The sequence below is a fragment of the Sceloporus occidentalis genome, unplaced genomic scaffold (assembly GCF_023333645.1).
Source record: "Sceloporus occidentalis isolate IW3139 unplaced genomic scaffold, rSceOcc1.0.p SCAF_1, whole genome shotgun sequence".
NCBI classification, from domain to species: Eukaryota; Metazoa; Chordata; class Lepidosauria; order Squamata; family Phrynosomatidae; genus Sceloporus; species Sceloporus occidentalis.
This window is the reverse complement of record NW_028316981.1, coordinates 197,711,643-197,725,471: the sequence shown is the minus strand read 5'-3', so window position 1 is coordinate 197,725,471 and position 13,829 is coordinate 197,711,643. Positions and strand designations below refer to the sequence as shown.

The 13,829-nt window shown below is 39.2% G+C and overlaps 2 protein-coding genes across 6 annotated transcripts in view; one reads left to right on the top strand and one right to left on the bottom strand.

Annotated features, from left to right (window-relative positions):
* ECPAS (Ecm29 proteasome adaptor and scaffold) overlaps positions 1-5,846 on the top strand; it is a 76,482-nt gene extending 70,636 nt beyond the window's left edge. For both annotated transcript variants that reach the window (XM_089488327.1, XM_089488335.1), the window contains 2 exons: positions 1,420-1,491; positions 2,656-5,846. In XM_089488327.1, coding sequence (XP_089344453.1) covers positions 1,420-1,491; positions 2,656-2,795 — 212 coding nt within the window. In that variant the 3' untranslated portion in view covers positions 2,796-5,846. The remainder of the gene's footprint in view (positions 1-1,419; positions 1,492-2,655) is intronic.
* Positions 5,847-8,293: 2,447 nt separating this feature from the next.
* Positions 8,294-13,829, bottom strand: part of LOC149323200 (structural maintenance of chromosomes protein 2-like) — a 31,034-nt gene continuing 25,498 nt past the window's right edge. For all 4 annotated transcript variants that reach the window (XM_089488299.1, XM_089488291.1, XM_089488306.1 and 1 more), the window contains 4 exons: positions 13,317-13,433; positions 12,855-13,015; positions 11,839-11,986; positions 8,294-8,739 (listed from right to left, as the gene is read on the bottom strand). In XM_089488299.1, the coding sequence (XP_089344425.1) occupies positions 8,548-8,739; positions 11,839-11,986; positions 12,855-13,015; positions 13,317-13,433 (618 nt within the window). In that variant the 3' untranslated portion in view covers positions 8,294-8,547. The remainder of the gene's footprint in view (positions 8,740-11,838; positions 11,987-12,854; positions 13,016-13,316; positions 13,434-13,829) is intronic.

The window sequence follows — 13,829 nt, the reverse complement described above, 5'->3', positions numbered from 1 at the left end:
AAACCACAGTTTCTGTATAGATAGTGAGGAGCCATTCGTTCAGCCAACCAACAGATCATAATAACAGGTATGACAGTGGCAGTATCAGTACTTGTGGTTATCCATACTGATCTTTAAGTCATTTTGTTAGCCAGATATTTCAAAGTTTGATTTTAGTCAGGCTGTTCCAGAGCTTTAAGGAGAAGGATTGTACATAGAGCCAGTGTGGTGTAGAGGAGAGATGCTATTGGTCACTGAAGCAGTCCAAGACATGGAGAAACAACTTTGGGTATCACCACCATACTGATAACACCCTGCCCCATGTCTCTGGATGATCTCACCCAGCGGCTTCATGTAAATGTTGAAGAGCATTGGTGACAGTATTGCATCTTGAGGGACACCCGATTTGAGCTCCCTCTTGGCCGAACAGCTGTCGCCAAGCAACACCATCTTGAATAGGACTGGAGCCACTGCAGAGCAGTGCCTCTGATTCCCAATTCTCTCAGGCGCTCCAGAAGGATACCATGGTCTATGGTATCGAAGGTTGCTGAGAGGTCTAAGAGCACCAACAGGGCCACACTTCCCCTGTTGAGTTGAATATAGTCTTCAGTTTTGAAACTGGTCAAAGAAGTGATGATCCATGTTCATGGGGGAAGAAGGTTCCAGGAGTGAGGGGCAGCAAGTGAAAAGGGATGAATCCGGGATGAGGGCAGTGGAGATCCTAGGCTGGGACAGCAGACTTTGACTACCAGAATGTGGGAATGTGAGGAGAAAGAAATTCAGATAAATAAGGAGAGGCCATCCCATGCAGGGCTTTAAAAGTCAGCAACAGGAGCTTATAATGAATACCGGAGGGGAAGGGAAGCCAGTGATGGTTTGAATGTAGAGGAGAAACATGGTCACACCAGCGAGTGGATGTAATAATGCATGCAGCTGAGTGCTGAACAGAAATTAAAAGACAGAGGTGAGAGAGAGAGGAAGTGCTGCCAGAAGGAGGTTACAATAATCTAGTCATGAGATGACCAGAGCGAGGACCAGAGTCTTGGTGGTAGAGGCTGAGAGAATGGATGAATTTTAGCAATATTGTAGAGAAAGAATCGACAGGTCTTGGCTGTGGCCTGGATCTGGGGGATACACGACAGAGAAGAATAAAAAATGAAACCAAGACTCCGGGCTTCCTGGACCGGTTGAATGGGAAATGTATGACTCATTACTCCCTAGTTACAGGATCTTTCAAATCAGAGTATTTCTGGCAAAGATGCGTTACAACAATGATAATAAATATGAGCCAGAATTGGGAGTGAGTGAAAGAAAGAGGTTGCTCAGATTCTGTGAGCCATTTAGAAGGCATTTATGTTAGCTTGTCTGGTATAAAGCTGTACAATATATATATATTTTACAATTTATGTTTATCCTTAAATTTAACATTGATTCTTTTAGAGAACAGAAGCTACACCTCTATAAGAACTGAAGCCTTGTCAGTAATAGAAGTGCTACTTTCAAAACTTGAAGGTAAGTTTCTTTGTTTTGGAAAAGATTATCTAGATTAATTCTTCAGTTTAAAAAGCAGATTAATGCTGCGTGGTTGGATTGTAGAAGGCTTGTTCGCAGAAGTAATTGTTGCAGATGCAAATCAAACCCAGAGCAGAGCCCAAGTTTGTGACCTGAATCCTTTTGGAAATCTCAGTCAGTGTAAATCCATTGAATCAGTGGGATTTATATAAGTATTAAATCACCATTCAATTCTATCAGTTTCCTTTACCCTATTCCTACAAGTAGGTTCAAGCTTTGGGTTTAAACCTAAGCGATTCCCTTCATGTGTTTGACATGAACATGCTTATTATTATTATTATTATTATTATTACTAGGGCAGCAATCTTTTGAGGTGTTAGAAAGCAAAATTGATTCCCCCCCCTCTTAAATCATGGGATGTCCTTATTGGAGCCCTGGACAAATGATAGGTAGTTGAAATGTCTGGGCAAGGGAGGAAACATAAAATAAGGCTCTGGAAGTGGATTACGGGGCACATAATTTCTGGCATCTTACCTTAGTACCAGCCTATGTATCTTTCAAAGCACTCCTGGACATGTTGGCAGACATATATGTAGATAAAGCAATAGAGGTTGGTTTGGGCGCTCCTAAACCTACAATCCATGTGTGTGACCATTTGTTTCCTGAAATGGTTTGTCTACCAGCTTCAAAAGCTAGCAGAAATGATTTCTTCCATGGGTTTGTTATGCCAAGATAAAACCTTTACAGCATGTTCTGTGTTTAGGGCTGCTAGCTGAATATATATTAATGAATATATAATTAATCAATTAATTAATATATACTTAATAGATATTATAATTAATGCTATATAGCTCCACTTTTAAGGGAACCACACTGATTACTACTTAGTTTCCAGGCTTAATTCAATGAGTTGGTCCTGACCTTTAAAGCCCTGCTCTCTATGGGCTGTGGATGACTGAAAGATAGCTTTTTCCTATGCGTGATCATATATACTAATATCTAGTGGTCCAGAAATGTTGAATGTTAAGATGCTGTTTTAACTGACAAGTTATGATGGACTTTAATTGTCAATTCCCAAACCTTGGGAAACTGCTTTTTGGCTGAAAAGTAAAGAAGTGATTATGAAATAAAAATAATGGGGTTCTGTTCCCTCTCCCTGTTTAGAATCCAGACAGTGGGAAAGCCTGAGCACAGAAAGTAGAGAACTCCTCCTAAACTCATTAACAGCCCTGACTCTGGACAGCAGGCCTGAGCTACAAGAGAAAGCATCAGTGTTGAAGAGAACCTTAGAAAATCTTTATTGATTGAAAAACCAACAAAGTGCCAGGCAAAACAAAGCTAGCAAAACTGCACAGTGAGTTCTTGAACACTCAAAGGAGGAAACTAAAGATGATTTTGTAGCATGCATCATTCCTTGGCTAAAATAAAGAACACCTTGAATTCTGTTCCCCATTAATTTCCTTTTCTTTTTGTTGTTTTAACCATTTCAAGCTGTTTGGTTAGTGTGTGTGCAAGCCGGGCACGTATTAAACAAAAAAAGAACTAAACTCCGTAATGGATTTTTGGGAAATATTTTGATCTGTGTGTGTGAATAAAGAGGGAAAGAAGCACCTTATTAATAAATTAGACAAATTGTTAGTGTGTACATGAAAACTACTGTCGTAAAAGGATTAACAAAGGTGATTGTGGGAGAAATGGAAAGCAGCAGTCTTTCCAAAGCTTTGCCTGTACTTTCCGTTTGGTGTAATTATTACTTGTTACATTAGTAGCACTGTGGGTGCCAATAGAAGGGTGAAACAAGCTAATAATAATATAAAGAGGCCAACTTTTCTGACCTTTGTATTGGAATTTTCTCAGTATGTGCTGGTTATTCTGATTGTCCATAGGCTGTCATTTCATCAGATGTAAAATTGGAGTAAATATGAGTATTTGAACAAGTCCATGCCTTCCTGAGTTAAAAGTGTGGGTCATTTCACATAAAAATGCACACCGGAAGCACTTTAATTAGTTGCTTGGAAATAAGGGTATATGTGGGGACAGCTTTTTTTAAAAAACAGATAAAATGAGCCCTGCTCTTTCCCAAAGTTTATTTACATGATGAACTGTACTAGCAAACCCCTTGCCTAAAATGTTTCAAGAATGTCCTACATTTCCAAAGAATGATGTCATAGCAGACCTCCCCTTTAGAGTTTGTAATTCCTCTTTTGCTTTGGGAACCTGTAACCATTCAATGTTATTAGGATTATGCAGTTAGTAACATTACCAGCCATAATATCTCCTGGTTTTTAGGAAGTACTTTTGATTTGCACAGCAAGACATGACATTATGCCCATTAACACCTAGTAAAAATGTGATTGTATTTAATAGCCCTGTTACTCTGTCCCTTTTCTCTGTAGTAGCAGAAGAAAAAGAACAAAAAATTTGTTCTACTTTTAATAAAGAATGTTTAGGTGGTAAAGTTCATTTTTTAGCTTGTATTAACTTCAACACCAATTTCAACAAGACCCGTAAAGTTGCTTATCTTATACACACACAAGGAAGAACTGTGGTGGAATCTGTGCACTACCTGCTAATAAATAGATCATGTATGATATTCCTGTTATGTAAGATGTTGGCAAGAACATGGTGTGTCTTGCATGAAGATCTATACTCAGGTAGCTTGTTGATTCACATGTCGAATGCCTTCTGCGGAGGAATTTTCCAATGTACAAACTCATCCTCCAGAGCAGGTGATACACTGTAGGCCTGTTCCCACATCTGGCAGCCCCCATGTAATTGTTAAACAGGGCCACCAATGAGCCCATGGTTCAGCTGGGGCCACCCAAATGTGTGTTTGTATGTACCAATGTCTGCAGATGTATGTCTGGAGCTGCTGCAGACAACCCTTTTTGAAGTTTGCTTTGTGCAAATTCTGGAAGCTTCATGAAAAGTTCCTCTGTAGATTATGCTTCATGCAGTTGCAGGCTTCCTAAAATGACTTGGTAGGGTCACCAAGCTGTTCAAACCAGCCCTTAGTAATTGGCTTGTTCAATATATTCCTGATCTTTGTAGGGAAGTTAATTACAGGAATGGGGAAAGTTCCAGATATCGTTGGACTATGTTGGCTATGCTGCCTAGGACTGATGGCCCAATAATATTTGGAACGCTACACATTTACCACCTGTTTATCATATTTGAGAAGCAAGAGGATTTTAGGGTTGCTCCACACTTGCTGTTGTCCAGAAATGTTAAGTTGTGGTGGAGTATGATCCTTTTATCCTTAGCCATACCTCAGATTTGTGATGGTGGGTGGGATGTCCATTCTTGACATCGCACAAGTTTCAGAAATGCCAGCATGTGTTATAAGCTGGCCTTTAGAACTCAGTGGAGAAATTGTGGTTGCTGTGTGTTTGTTGTCTGACTGCCTGTTAAAAGCCTTTTGTCTTCTGCCTAGCTTGTGTGGCTAAGGAACTGTGAGGTGCCATCAGCTAAAGGATTTAAATGTATTTACAGAGAGTTGCCTGTCTGTCTTTAGTTTGAAATTTGCCAAACACACATCTGTAAAAGTGAATGTTTCAAGGCATAAGATATCTGCATAACTTAACATCATTTTATTTTGTCTCACAAGAGCTTTTTAAAAAAACATAGGCAGAAACATCAAGTGTCACTTTTTTCTTTTTGCAACAGTCATTTTGAGTGTTTTATAGAACCCATGACAACTGTAGACAAATTGCTAGATTTCCAGTATGACTCTTCAGCAAGGGCTTCAATATTTTTAAATGGAATCTAAAGTATAAATTTGAAGCATTTGCTGTAGTAGATATTTCCAAATGGATTTTATATCAATTGTATTGAAAACTTTAAAATTCCAGAATGAGAACTATCTGGAACATGCAAGTTGGATAAATCGCTTCACTAATATGTTTTCTTCCAAATTTAGATTCTGAATTTGTCAAACAAACATGTGCCTCTCTGAGAAACCTACTTGCAAAAAGTTAACATAGAGGTCAAGATACCTATCCCTCTTTCAAATTTGTTGACTTGATAGAAAAAAGTGGCCTTTGGAGAGTTATGTTTTCCTCTGAAAACAATTGCACTATAAAACACTGTCACCCAAATATGGGTGCTTGTGCTGCTGTTTAATGCTGCTTTGTATACCTGGATTGAAGTGTGTGAATTTGACACTATAACACCCCACTGATTTTACAATCTTTTTTTTTTTTGAAAGATTTCTAATGTTGCAAGAAAAAAAAGTCTCCATTAAATTCACTGCGTTGAATTTCTGTATCTGGATATCAAGTATGTATACAGACTGAATGAATGAAACCTTCCTCCATAAAGCGTTATATTAAATAAAGGAGCATGACCTCTTGGAAGTAATTGGTGATTCTTTTCCTTTCAAAGGAAGCATGGTTATCATGTGGCTTTTCAGATGTTGGATTGAAAATTCAAGCATTCCTACCCTTAGTGCTAGCTGGGGCTTGCAGTCCAATAGTATTTCGAGGGGGGCATGATTTTGATCCCCTGAATTAAGAGGTGACAGAACAGCTAACAGTCTTTCATCCCAGCAGATTGCTATTCCTGTTTATCATGCACAGAAGGGCTGCCTCAAGGGTCCCACTTGATATATTTGTTTCAAAGTCGCTTTTAGATTAATCCTTGTTGAAGTGTCACTGTAATTGGTACAAACTGGATATGTACAATGCATGGGTGGTGTGTGGGACACAAGCTTATGCTTCTGTAAAGTTCCACCATGTGCAAACATGGATATTGTAAAAATAATTTTGCACTCCTCTGGCTTGTCCATTTTATCCATATCCTATCTTATTTATTTATAGCACACGTTTCTCTGAATATAAGATTCAGGATGGACACATTAAAACAATACAGCTAAACAAATTATATGACAGTGAAGAACAATTTATTAAGAAGCTGTCATGTTAAAAATCAAGCACTGAATTGAAAGATTGAAAACATTTGGAAACTTAAAGGGAGAACAGTACAACACACTCATTAAAGGACCCACAGCAGCCAGTTAGTAGCAGCAAATACAGTACGTTGATATACCATCTCAACAATCTTTCTTGGAGGAGCCCTGGTTGTTGGGCTGGGGGAGTTAACATTTATGCTGAGACCACTGTCAGGAACCACACAGGACTTAATGTCCACTGAGACAACTATGGATTGTATTACAAACTGTTTCCCATTACAAAACTATCTGGATTGAGAATGAACCATTTTTCCCCTCAAGGGGGCATATTCAGATACTTTGGCTTGTTACAGACTGCCAAAATAAAGCTGCTTTGGGTCTCTTTGGAGATATGCTGTTTAAATGATGCATGCATCCTAAGAATCCGGAAGCTGCACTCCAGTGCTTAGGAACCGAGTGTGGCTTTGGCGCGACCTCTGGACTCTTAGGACCCATGCATCATTTAAATAGTATACCTCCAAAGAGACCCAAAGCAGCTTTCTTTTGGCAGTCTGTAACAGGCCATTCTGAATATATAGATCTTGCATTATACATATATAGACCTAGCACATTATGAATTGATCACTGCATAACCCCATCCATGCTTGTTTAGCAAAAGTTCTATACAGTACTTTTACACTGTTCTGTTGCTTTCAAGAGAGCTGCAGTACACATTTACATTGGATCCCTGCCTTGCAAATCCAAGCTGCACCTGATCCATTGTAGTCATAACTGCTACCTAAAATGGGAATAGGAATTGCTGCCACCTTCCAGAGAAACACAGGACCATATCATGAAAAATCTCTATACTTTACAGGATTTTAATATTATGCAGAAATTAACATTTCTCCTGTAAGCAATTACCTAAAAGTTCATATATCAGGGTAACTGTGCTCATAGCAGGACACAACATCTGCTGCATTCTAGATATGAACTTAACTGTTCAAAGGTAAAGCCATGGAATGAAAGGCAAAATCAGCAAGTGTTCTTGTATTTGCTGGCATGTGAATCTTTTACTGCAGTAAGCTGGTGGTGCTATCTTCAGTAATTACCAGAGGCCACTAAAATTGTGAGCCCCTCCCACCCAGTAGTCATTAAAGACCCTTCTCTTTGCTGCTTTCTTTCCATTATGAAAGCAGCCCTCCCACAGTTCTGGCTTAGAAATTAAGTCCTTTGGTCTCAAACAAAAATTTAGAGAAACGAGAGGAAGCAAAGTTGTTTGCTTTAATTCAATCAATGAAAGATGAATATTTCATGATGAAGATGATTTTGGTGAATACAAACATTAAGAGCCAAGTTTGCTTTAAAAAGTATCAGACGTTAAGGTCTGGAGTTAACCAGTGTTGTACTCTTGTAAAGTTTTATTTTTATATTTCCATGCTGTCTTTGGTCCAAAACACATTGCAGAAATAGTCTGAGTCCAGTTTAACTGCTTTGGTTCAGTGCTAGGGAATTCTGGGAACTATAGTTTGTGGTGGCCTCTCTGATAGGCTAAATGTCTCACAAAACTACCGCTCCCAGAAGTCCCTAGCATTGAGCCAAGCCAGTTAAAGTGATCTCAAACTGGATTGTTTCTGCAGTGTTTTGGACCCGAGTCTCCCACTCCTTTGGAAGGAAGCTTGTGGGGTGCACAGCCTTTCAATGTTTTCTTTCTATCTTGCCATGCTATTGTTGGAATAAAAACTGCTACGCATGTTTGTAATTGTAAAAATGTTCCATACATATCTGAAAATCATTACATGAGTAAATTCCAAAAATCAAACAATGTTTGGTTTTTGCCTTCAACGAAAAGCAAGGTAAGCTTAAGAGTTTACTAGTTACCCCCTCATAGTTGAAAATATATATATATATATATACTAGTCACTTAAGAAAACAGCAAAAAAAATATTTACAAGTTTCTGAACTGACACTGAGGAAGACATTTCAAAACATGTTATAAATATATTGAACAAGATCCAGCAGATTGGCAGATCCAAAGAACACAGCTATCCCAGATTCCATTTTAGATGGGATAATGTTAAGGCATGGAGTAAGAACAGTACTAAATTTACAACAGGTTATCAACACAGTATCTTTAGAGAGAAAAATGTCATCCAGAGGTTTACTCTTCAAACATCCACCGGTGGTCTTTGTCTCTTCTCTTTCATTTTGGTCTTATCAGGTCTGTGTTGAGCAGCCCCACTATTTCCTGTTTGAGCTTGAGTATATCTTGCCACAGTAGAAACACCATCCACAAACTTAGTCTTGTAGAGTACATTTGCATTGTTGAACATGCCATCCTTCAGTGACACGACAATGAACTAGGAAAAGAAAAACACTTACCTGCAACATAAATCTAAAACACTGTCAACCTTCTCTGCATGTTTTCAAATGAAACTATTAAGATGTAATGTTTCCTGACTGCAATCTTCTATATGAGTGGAGGACATAATTGTATTTTACTCCACCACATCTAAACTCCAATAATGAAGAAAACCCCTTAGTAACATCTTTTTGAACTGAGAAGTGTTTCATTATTTAACTTCTATATATTACCCATGATCAAATTCTGATTATGGGGATACAGTAAGATCAATAGCATGACAGTGCAAGAGTGCAAGCAAATAAAACCATAGAAAATGCAGAGATATTGTGTGTATTTTATATACTTGTTTTCCCATTCACAAGGTTTGTTTCAGATTAGAACACAGATCCATTTAAAATGTGCCTAGTTCATTTCTAGTGTGTATCCACTTCAAGAAAGGGTTTCTTTAATTCAAGGAAAATGGTTTGCACATTTGCTTGGCACTTCAAAAGTGAAGGCTGGAATTGCAGAAACAGAACACAGTGTGGTCTCTCAAAGCTGAACTCGCAAGTTTTATAGCACAGGAGGGAAAGCCCTCATGGAAGAGGAAAATGTGTTGTTTCTGTGGGCCTGTCCCATCAAATCTGGGGAACCTCTTTTTATCCCACTGCTATGGCATCAAATGTGGGAAGTTTCTTGAGGTCTTCATGGTCCAGGTATGATACTCTTTCTTCTTAGATTTCCAAAACGAGACACCACCACTCCTGAACTACTGCAGCCACCAGACACCATGTGCGTCTGAATCCAACCACATGTATATAATAGTTTACTGAACCTGCAGTTGAAGATTACTCAGTCTACCTAAAGCTTATGGTTACAAAATGTCAAGGTTTAGTTGTTATTGTTGCTTTTTTAACTCATCTAAATCTTAATTGACTTTAGCAGGTCTCACTGATTCTTTCACTATTCTCTCCCAGCTGAATTTGCTATCTCTGAATGACTCACCTTCCTTACTGTGTGGTATTCCCATTTCTCCTCTGACTCTATCAAAGTTTAATTCCTATCTCTGACTGATCTCACTCTCACACAGTCTTTTAAAAATCCCTTAAAACATCCAGCCAACCATCAGTCACCCTGACATGTGCTCCCAATAGATCCCTTACTTTATATAAACAACACTTCACATACATGACCATATTTTATCATAATTTACCTAATAAATACAACATTTTACAAAAAACCAGATCACAGTTTCCCTGTTCCTGAAATTTCCCACCTCCTATAAGACAAAGCAATCCTGAAAGTTACTACTCCAAGCTGCTTGGAACCCAAATAACTTTTTTTAGGACGGGAGAATACATTTTCTTGCACGTCTCACTACTTACTCCTACTTAGAAAACTGACACAAACCCTTATCACACTTGAGACTGGAACTCCAGTCCAGAGCCAATTCGAATTGAAGGGGAAGCAGTCAATTTGAATCCAAGGCAATTCACGTGATGAATTATCACACGTGAAGAATGAAATTGTGGTGATACCTGAGTCAAAGCGGAGTGAGTGCACATTAAATTATCACACTGGTACATACCATGCAGATTCAACGATTCGAATTGGGACCCTTGTGCATGCTCAGTGGAGGTCTGAACGCATCATGAACCTTTGCACTTCTGAGGTGAAGAAGGGGGCCACTTCCTGGTTCCAGTTTCACGTGAATGCTAGCCTCATGTGAATGACTCCTTCATGTTTCTTCCTCCCTTCTATTTTCCTATCCCTGGCAGCCAAATTCAAAGGGGTCCTCCGTGTCAGAGCATCCAGCCATTTCAGCCACATCTACATCTATCCCTCCTGTCATTCTCCTCATCCATTTCAGTCACATCTACATTTATCCTCCTGTCATTCTCATCTATTTCAGCTACATCTATCCTCATGTTATTCTCATCTGTTTCATCCACATCTACATCTATCCTCCTGTCATTCTCCTCATCCATTTCACACACATCTACTTCTACATCTATCCTCCTGTCATTCTCCTCATCCATTTCAGTCACATCTACATTTATCCTCCTGTCATTCTCATCTATTTCAGCTACATCTACCCTGTCATTCTCATCTATTTCAGCTACATTTACCCTCATGTCATTCTCTTCATCCATTTTAGCCACATCTACATCTATCCTCGGTGTCAGAGCCCCCATCTATTTATTATTATTATTATTAAGGAATTATTATTATTATTAATAAAAACTTTCTTTCACTCCAAAATAATCAGTGTAGAAGCTGCAGGTTTACTTGGAAGTAAATCCTTTGGATCTGAGGGAGATCCTTTTTGGAGAATTGCAGAAATGATCCGGTTTCCCTTATTCTCCATGCACCCTAAAATACCACCTCCCCGAATTCAATCCACTCTCCTTCCCTTTGTAACAGTTGCCTTCTCTTAGGATGCATCCGCACTGGGGAGATAATCGAGTTTGACTCCACTTTAGCTGTCCTGGCTCAATGCTATGGAATTCTGGAAACTGTAGTATTGTGAGACATTGAGCCTTCTCTGCCAGAGAGCTCTGGTGCCTCAGCAAACTAATGCCTCTGATGGCCTCCTCCATTGCTCCCATCTCTCCCTCCCAGCCTCCTGTTTCATTCCCTCCATCCCTGTCATCTACATCTAAATCTACCCTTCCGAGCCCCAGAAGCAGATGGGGCAAAATTGCAGCGCAGCATTATGGGAAATGTGGGACCTTCTGTACCAGGACAGAAGCAAAGTTGCATTCCACACCACACCAATTCGGAGTGAAATCAAAGAGAGCTTAGAAGCAATTTCTGTGAATTCGCTTGTTACTGAATTCATCAAAATGAGGAGTCACTTTGGATTGACTGCAGAAGCGCCTTGGAACAACCTGCCTAGAAAGCAATCACGTGAGATAATACATCATGTTTTAGTGTGAAATCGCATGGTTGGACCCACAGTCACATCGGAACAGAGCTGCAAAACCCTCCATGTGATAGCAAGACAACCCAGCAAACCCATAACAAGGTCAGGATTGAAAAACCTTGAACGCTTAGAAGGGTTCACACAGGAGATGCTGTCTGTGACTCACATTTTCTGGTCTTTGCTTCTTACCTGGGAGTGCCTGAAGTGGGTCCGAAGCATCTGCCCAATATTTTGGGTGTGAGAGAGATCAAGGGCTGCATCCACCTCATCCAGGATGTAGATGGGAGCCGGCTTGAAGAGAAGCATGGCTAAGATCAAAGACAATGCTACGAGGGACCTACAGTTCAAAACAATGAAAAAACTGTTGAAGGAGATATGCCACTCATCCTCCTTTTTGATAAATGATTACGTTTCTAATTTTCTGGAACAAAATTATTTCTTGAGAAATAAAATCTGAAAGTGACTAATTCTACATTGAAATATTTTTTTTTAATATAAGTTTTAAAGCTGGTTTTAAAAACTCAAAATTTCTCATTTAGCCTCCCATCTCCTTGAGGGCATATAAGATCACCCTGGATGATGAACTGGATTATTCTTTAATTATGTACTTTATCATTAAGCTTGGCCATTTCATTACTGCCATTTAAAAGAAAAGAGTGGGATGCTGGCAACTGTCCAACACTACCCAGCAAGTTCACTAAGGAGAAGCTGACATTTGAACTCAGAATCCATGCTGTTAATGAGTATGCACACCACCTTTCCTGTCTTCTGTTATATTTGTCTCTAAAAATCAATTTCATACATCACTCGGCACCCACCATCCATTACCCCTGAGATCAGAAACCTGACAAAAAATACATTCCTCAGTTGAACTGTGGACTGCACATTTTCCATTATCATGTCTCAAGAGAAACTGTAGGAACATCAGCAATAACAAATTAGGCGTTTATTAGCTTAATGTAGCAGTCTACTGCCCAATTCAGAAATTTTAAAAGGGAATTCCTGGAACACCCAGTTTAGACATCCAGTAGCTGCTTGAGCTGACTCCTTTCCGAACCACATTCCCCTTAAGAAGAATGTTTCATTGCAGTCTTGCACCTTAACATATGACCACAGAGTGCTCCATAGAAGAACAATGGATATACCAGTTTATTTAGATTTTGCAAAGAAAACCCACTCATGGATTAAAAAACAAATGCACTCACCTTTGGCCCCCACTTAATTCTGTTAAGTTTTCCTTCCAAGTGTTTCCCAAAGCAACTTTGAATTCTAGACCATCTAGGACGGTTTGACCTTCAGGAGGAGACAGCATTGCATTGGCCCCTGGCAGAAGTGTTGAGAAAATTGATCCAAAGTCTTTGTTTACCTAGAAAATTAAAACACTTTCATCATATTTCCTGCAGTTCTTTTGAACCAAGATTTACATAAAAGAATTTGACTTGAACTGAAATCTTCCTTTCAGCATACAGAACAATTCCACGGGTCACATAAGGTTTTCCTTGGCTACCTTATTTTATTTGATCGTACATTATGTGAATCTTGGGTTGAATTTAAGCGCTGTATCTAAGCTAATCCATCAAGAAAGGGTACTGCAGTGAAGGACATCCTTGAATCTATGCACAAAAGAATTACACAGTAAGATGTGTACCAGAAGTAAGGAGACTTACTTTTTGCCAGGCGATGTTTAGAGCTTCATTTTTCTTTTGATCAAGCTCCACAATTGTTGCAAGAATTTTAGATTTGTCATTCTCAACAATTCTTTTCTTCTTCATCAAGTCATTATACTATAACACAAGCAATGGAAAATAACATAATTTGGCACGGGGAAGACCTTGATTTGAGATCTTGCAGTTCTGTTGGACTTTGACTGTATGCGAGTAATTTCACCAAAGCAAGAAGAATAAAGAGGCCAGCTCTTTGGTGCTGTGGAAAGGCAAGCCTGAACTGCAGTAGCTAAACTGACGGCTCATGTCAAGACAGGGTTAAAAAAAAAGAAGAAGTTAAAAATCCCCCTAGTGAAGAAGCTGCCTTGCTTGATACCATTTGTGGTCTTTGTTGGCATACATGTCATAGCCATTCTCCCATTGGTATAAGCTTTTTCAAGTCATATGCGCTAGGTGCGCTGCCCCAGTATGGGAACAGGCATCTGGATGTTTTGGGGCAGCTGGTTGTTGCTGAAA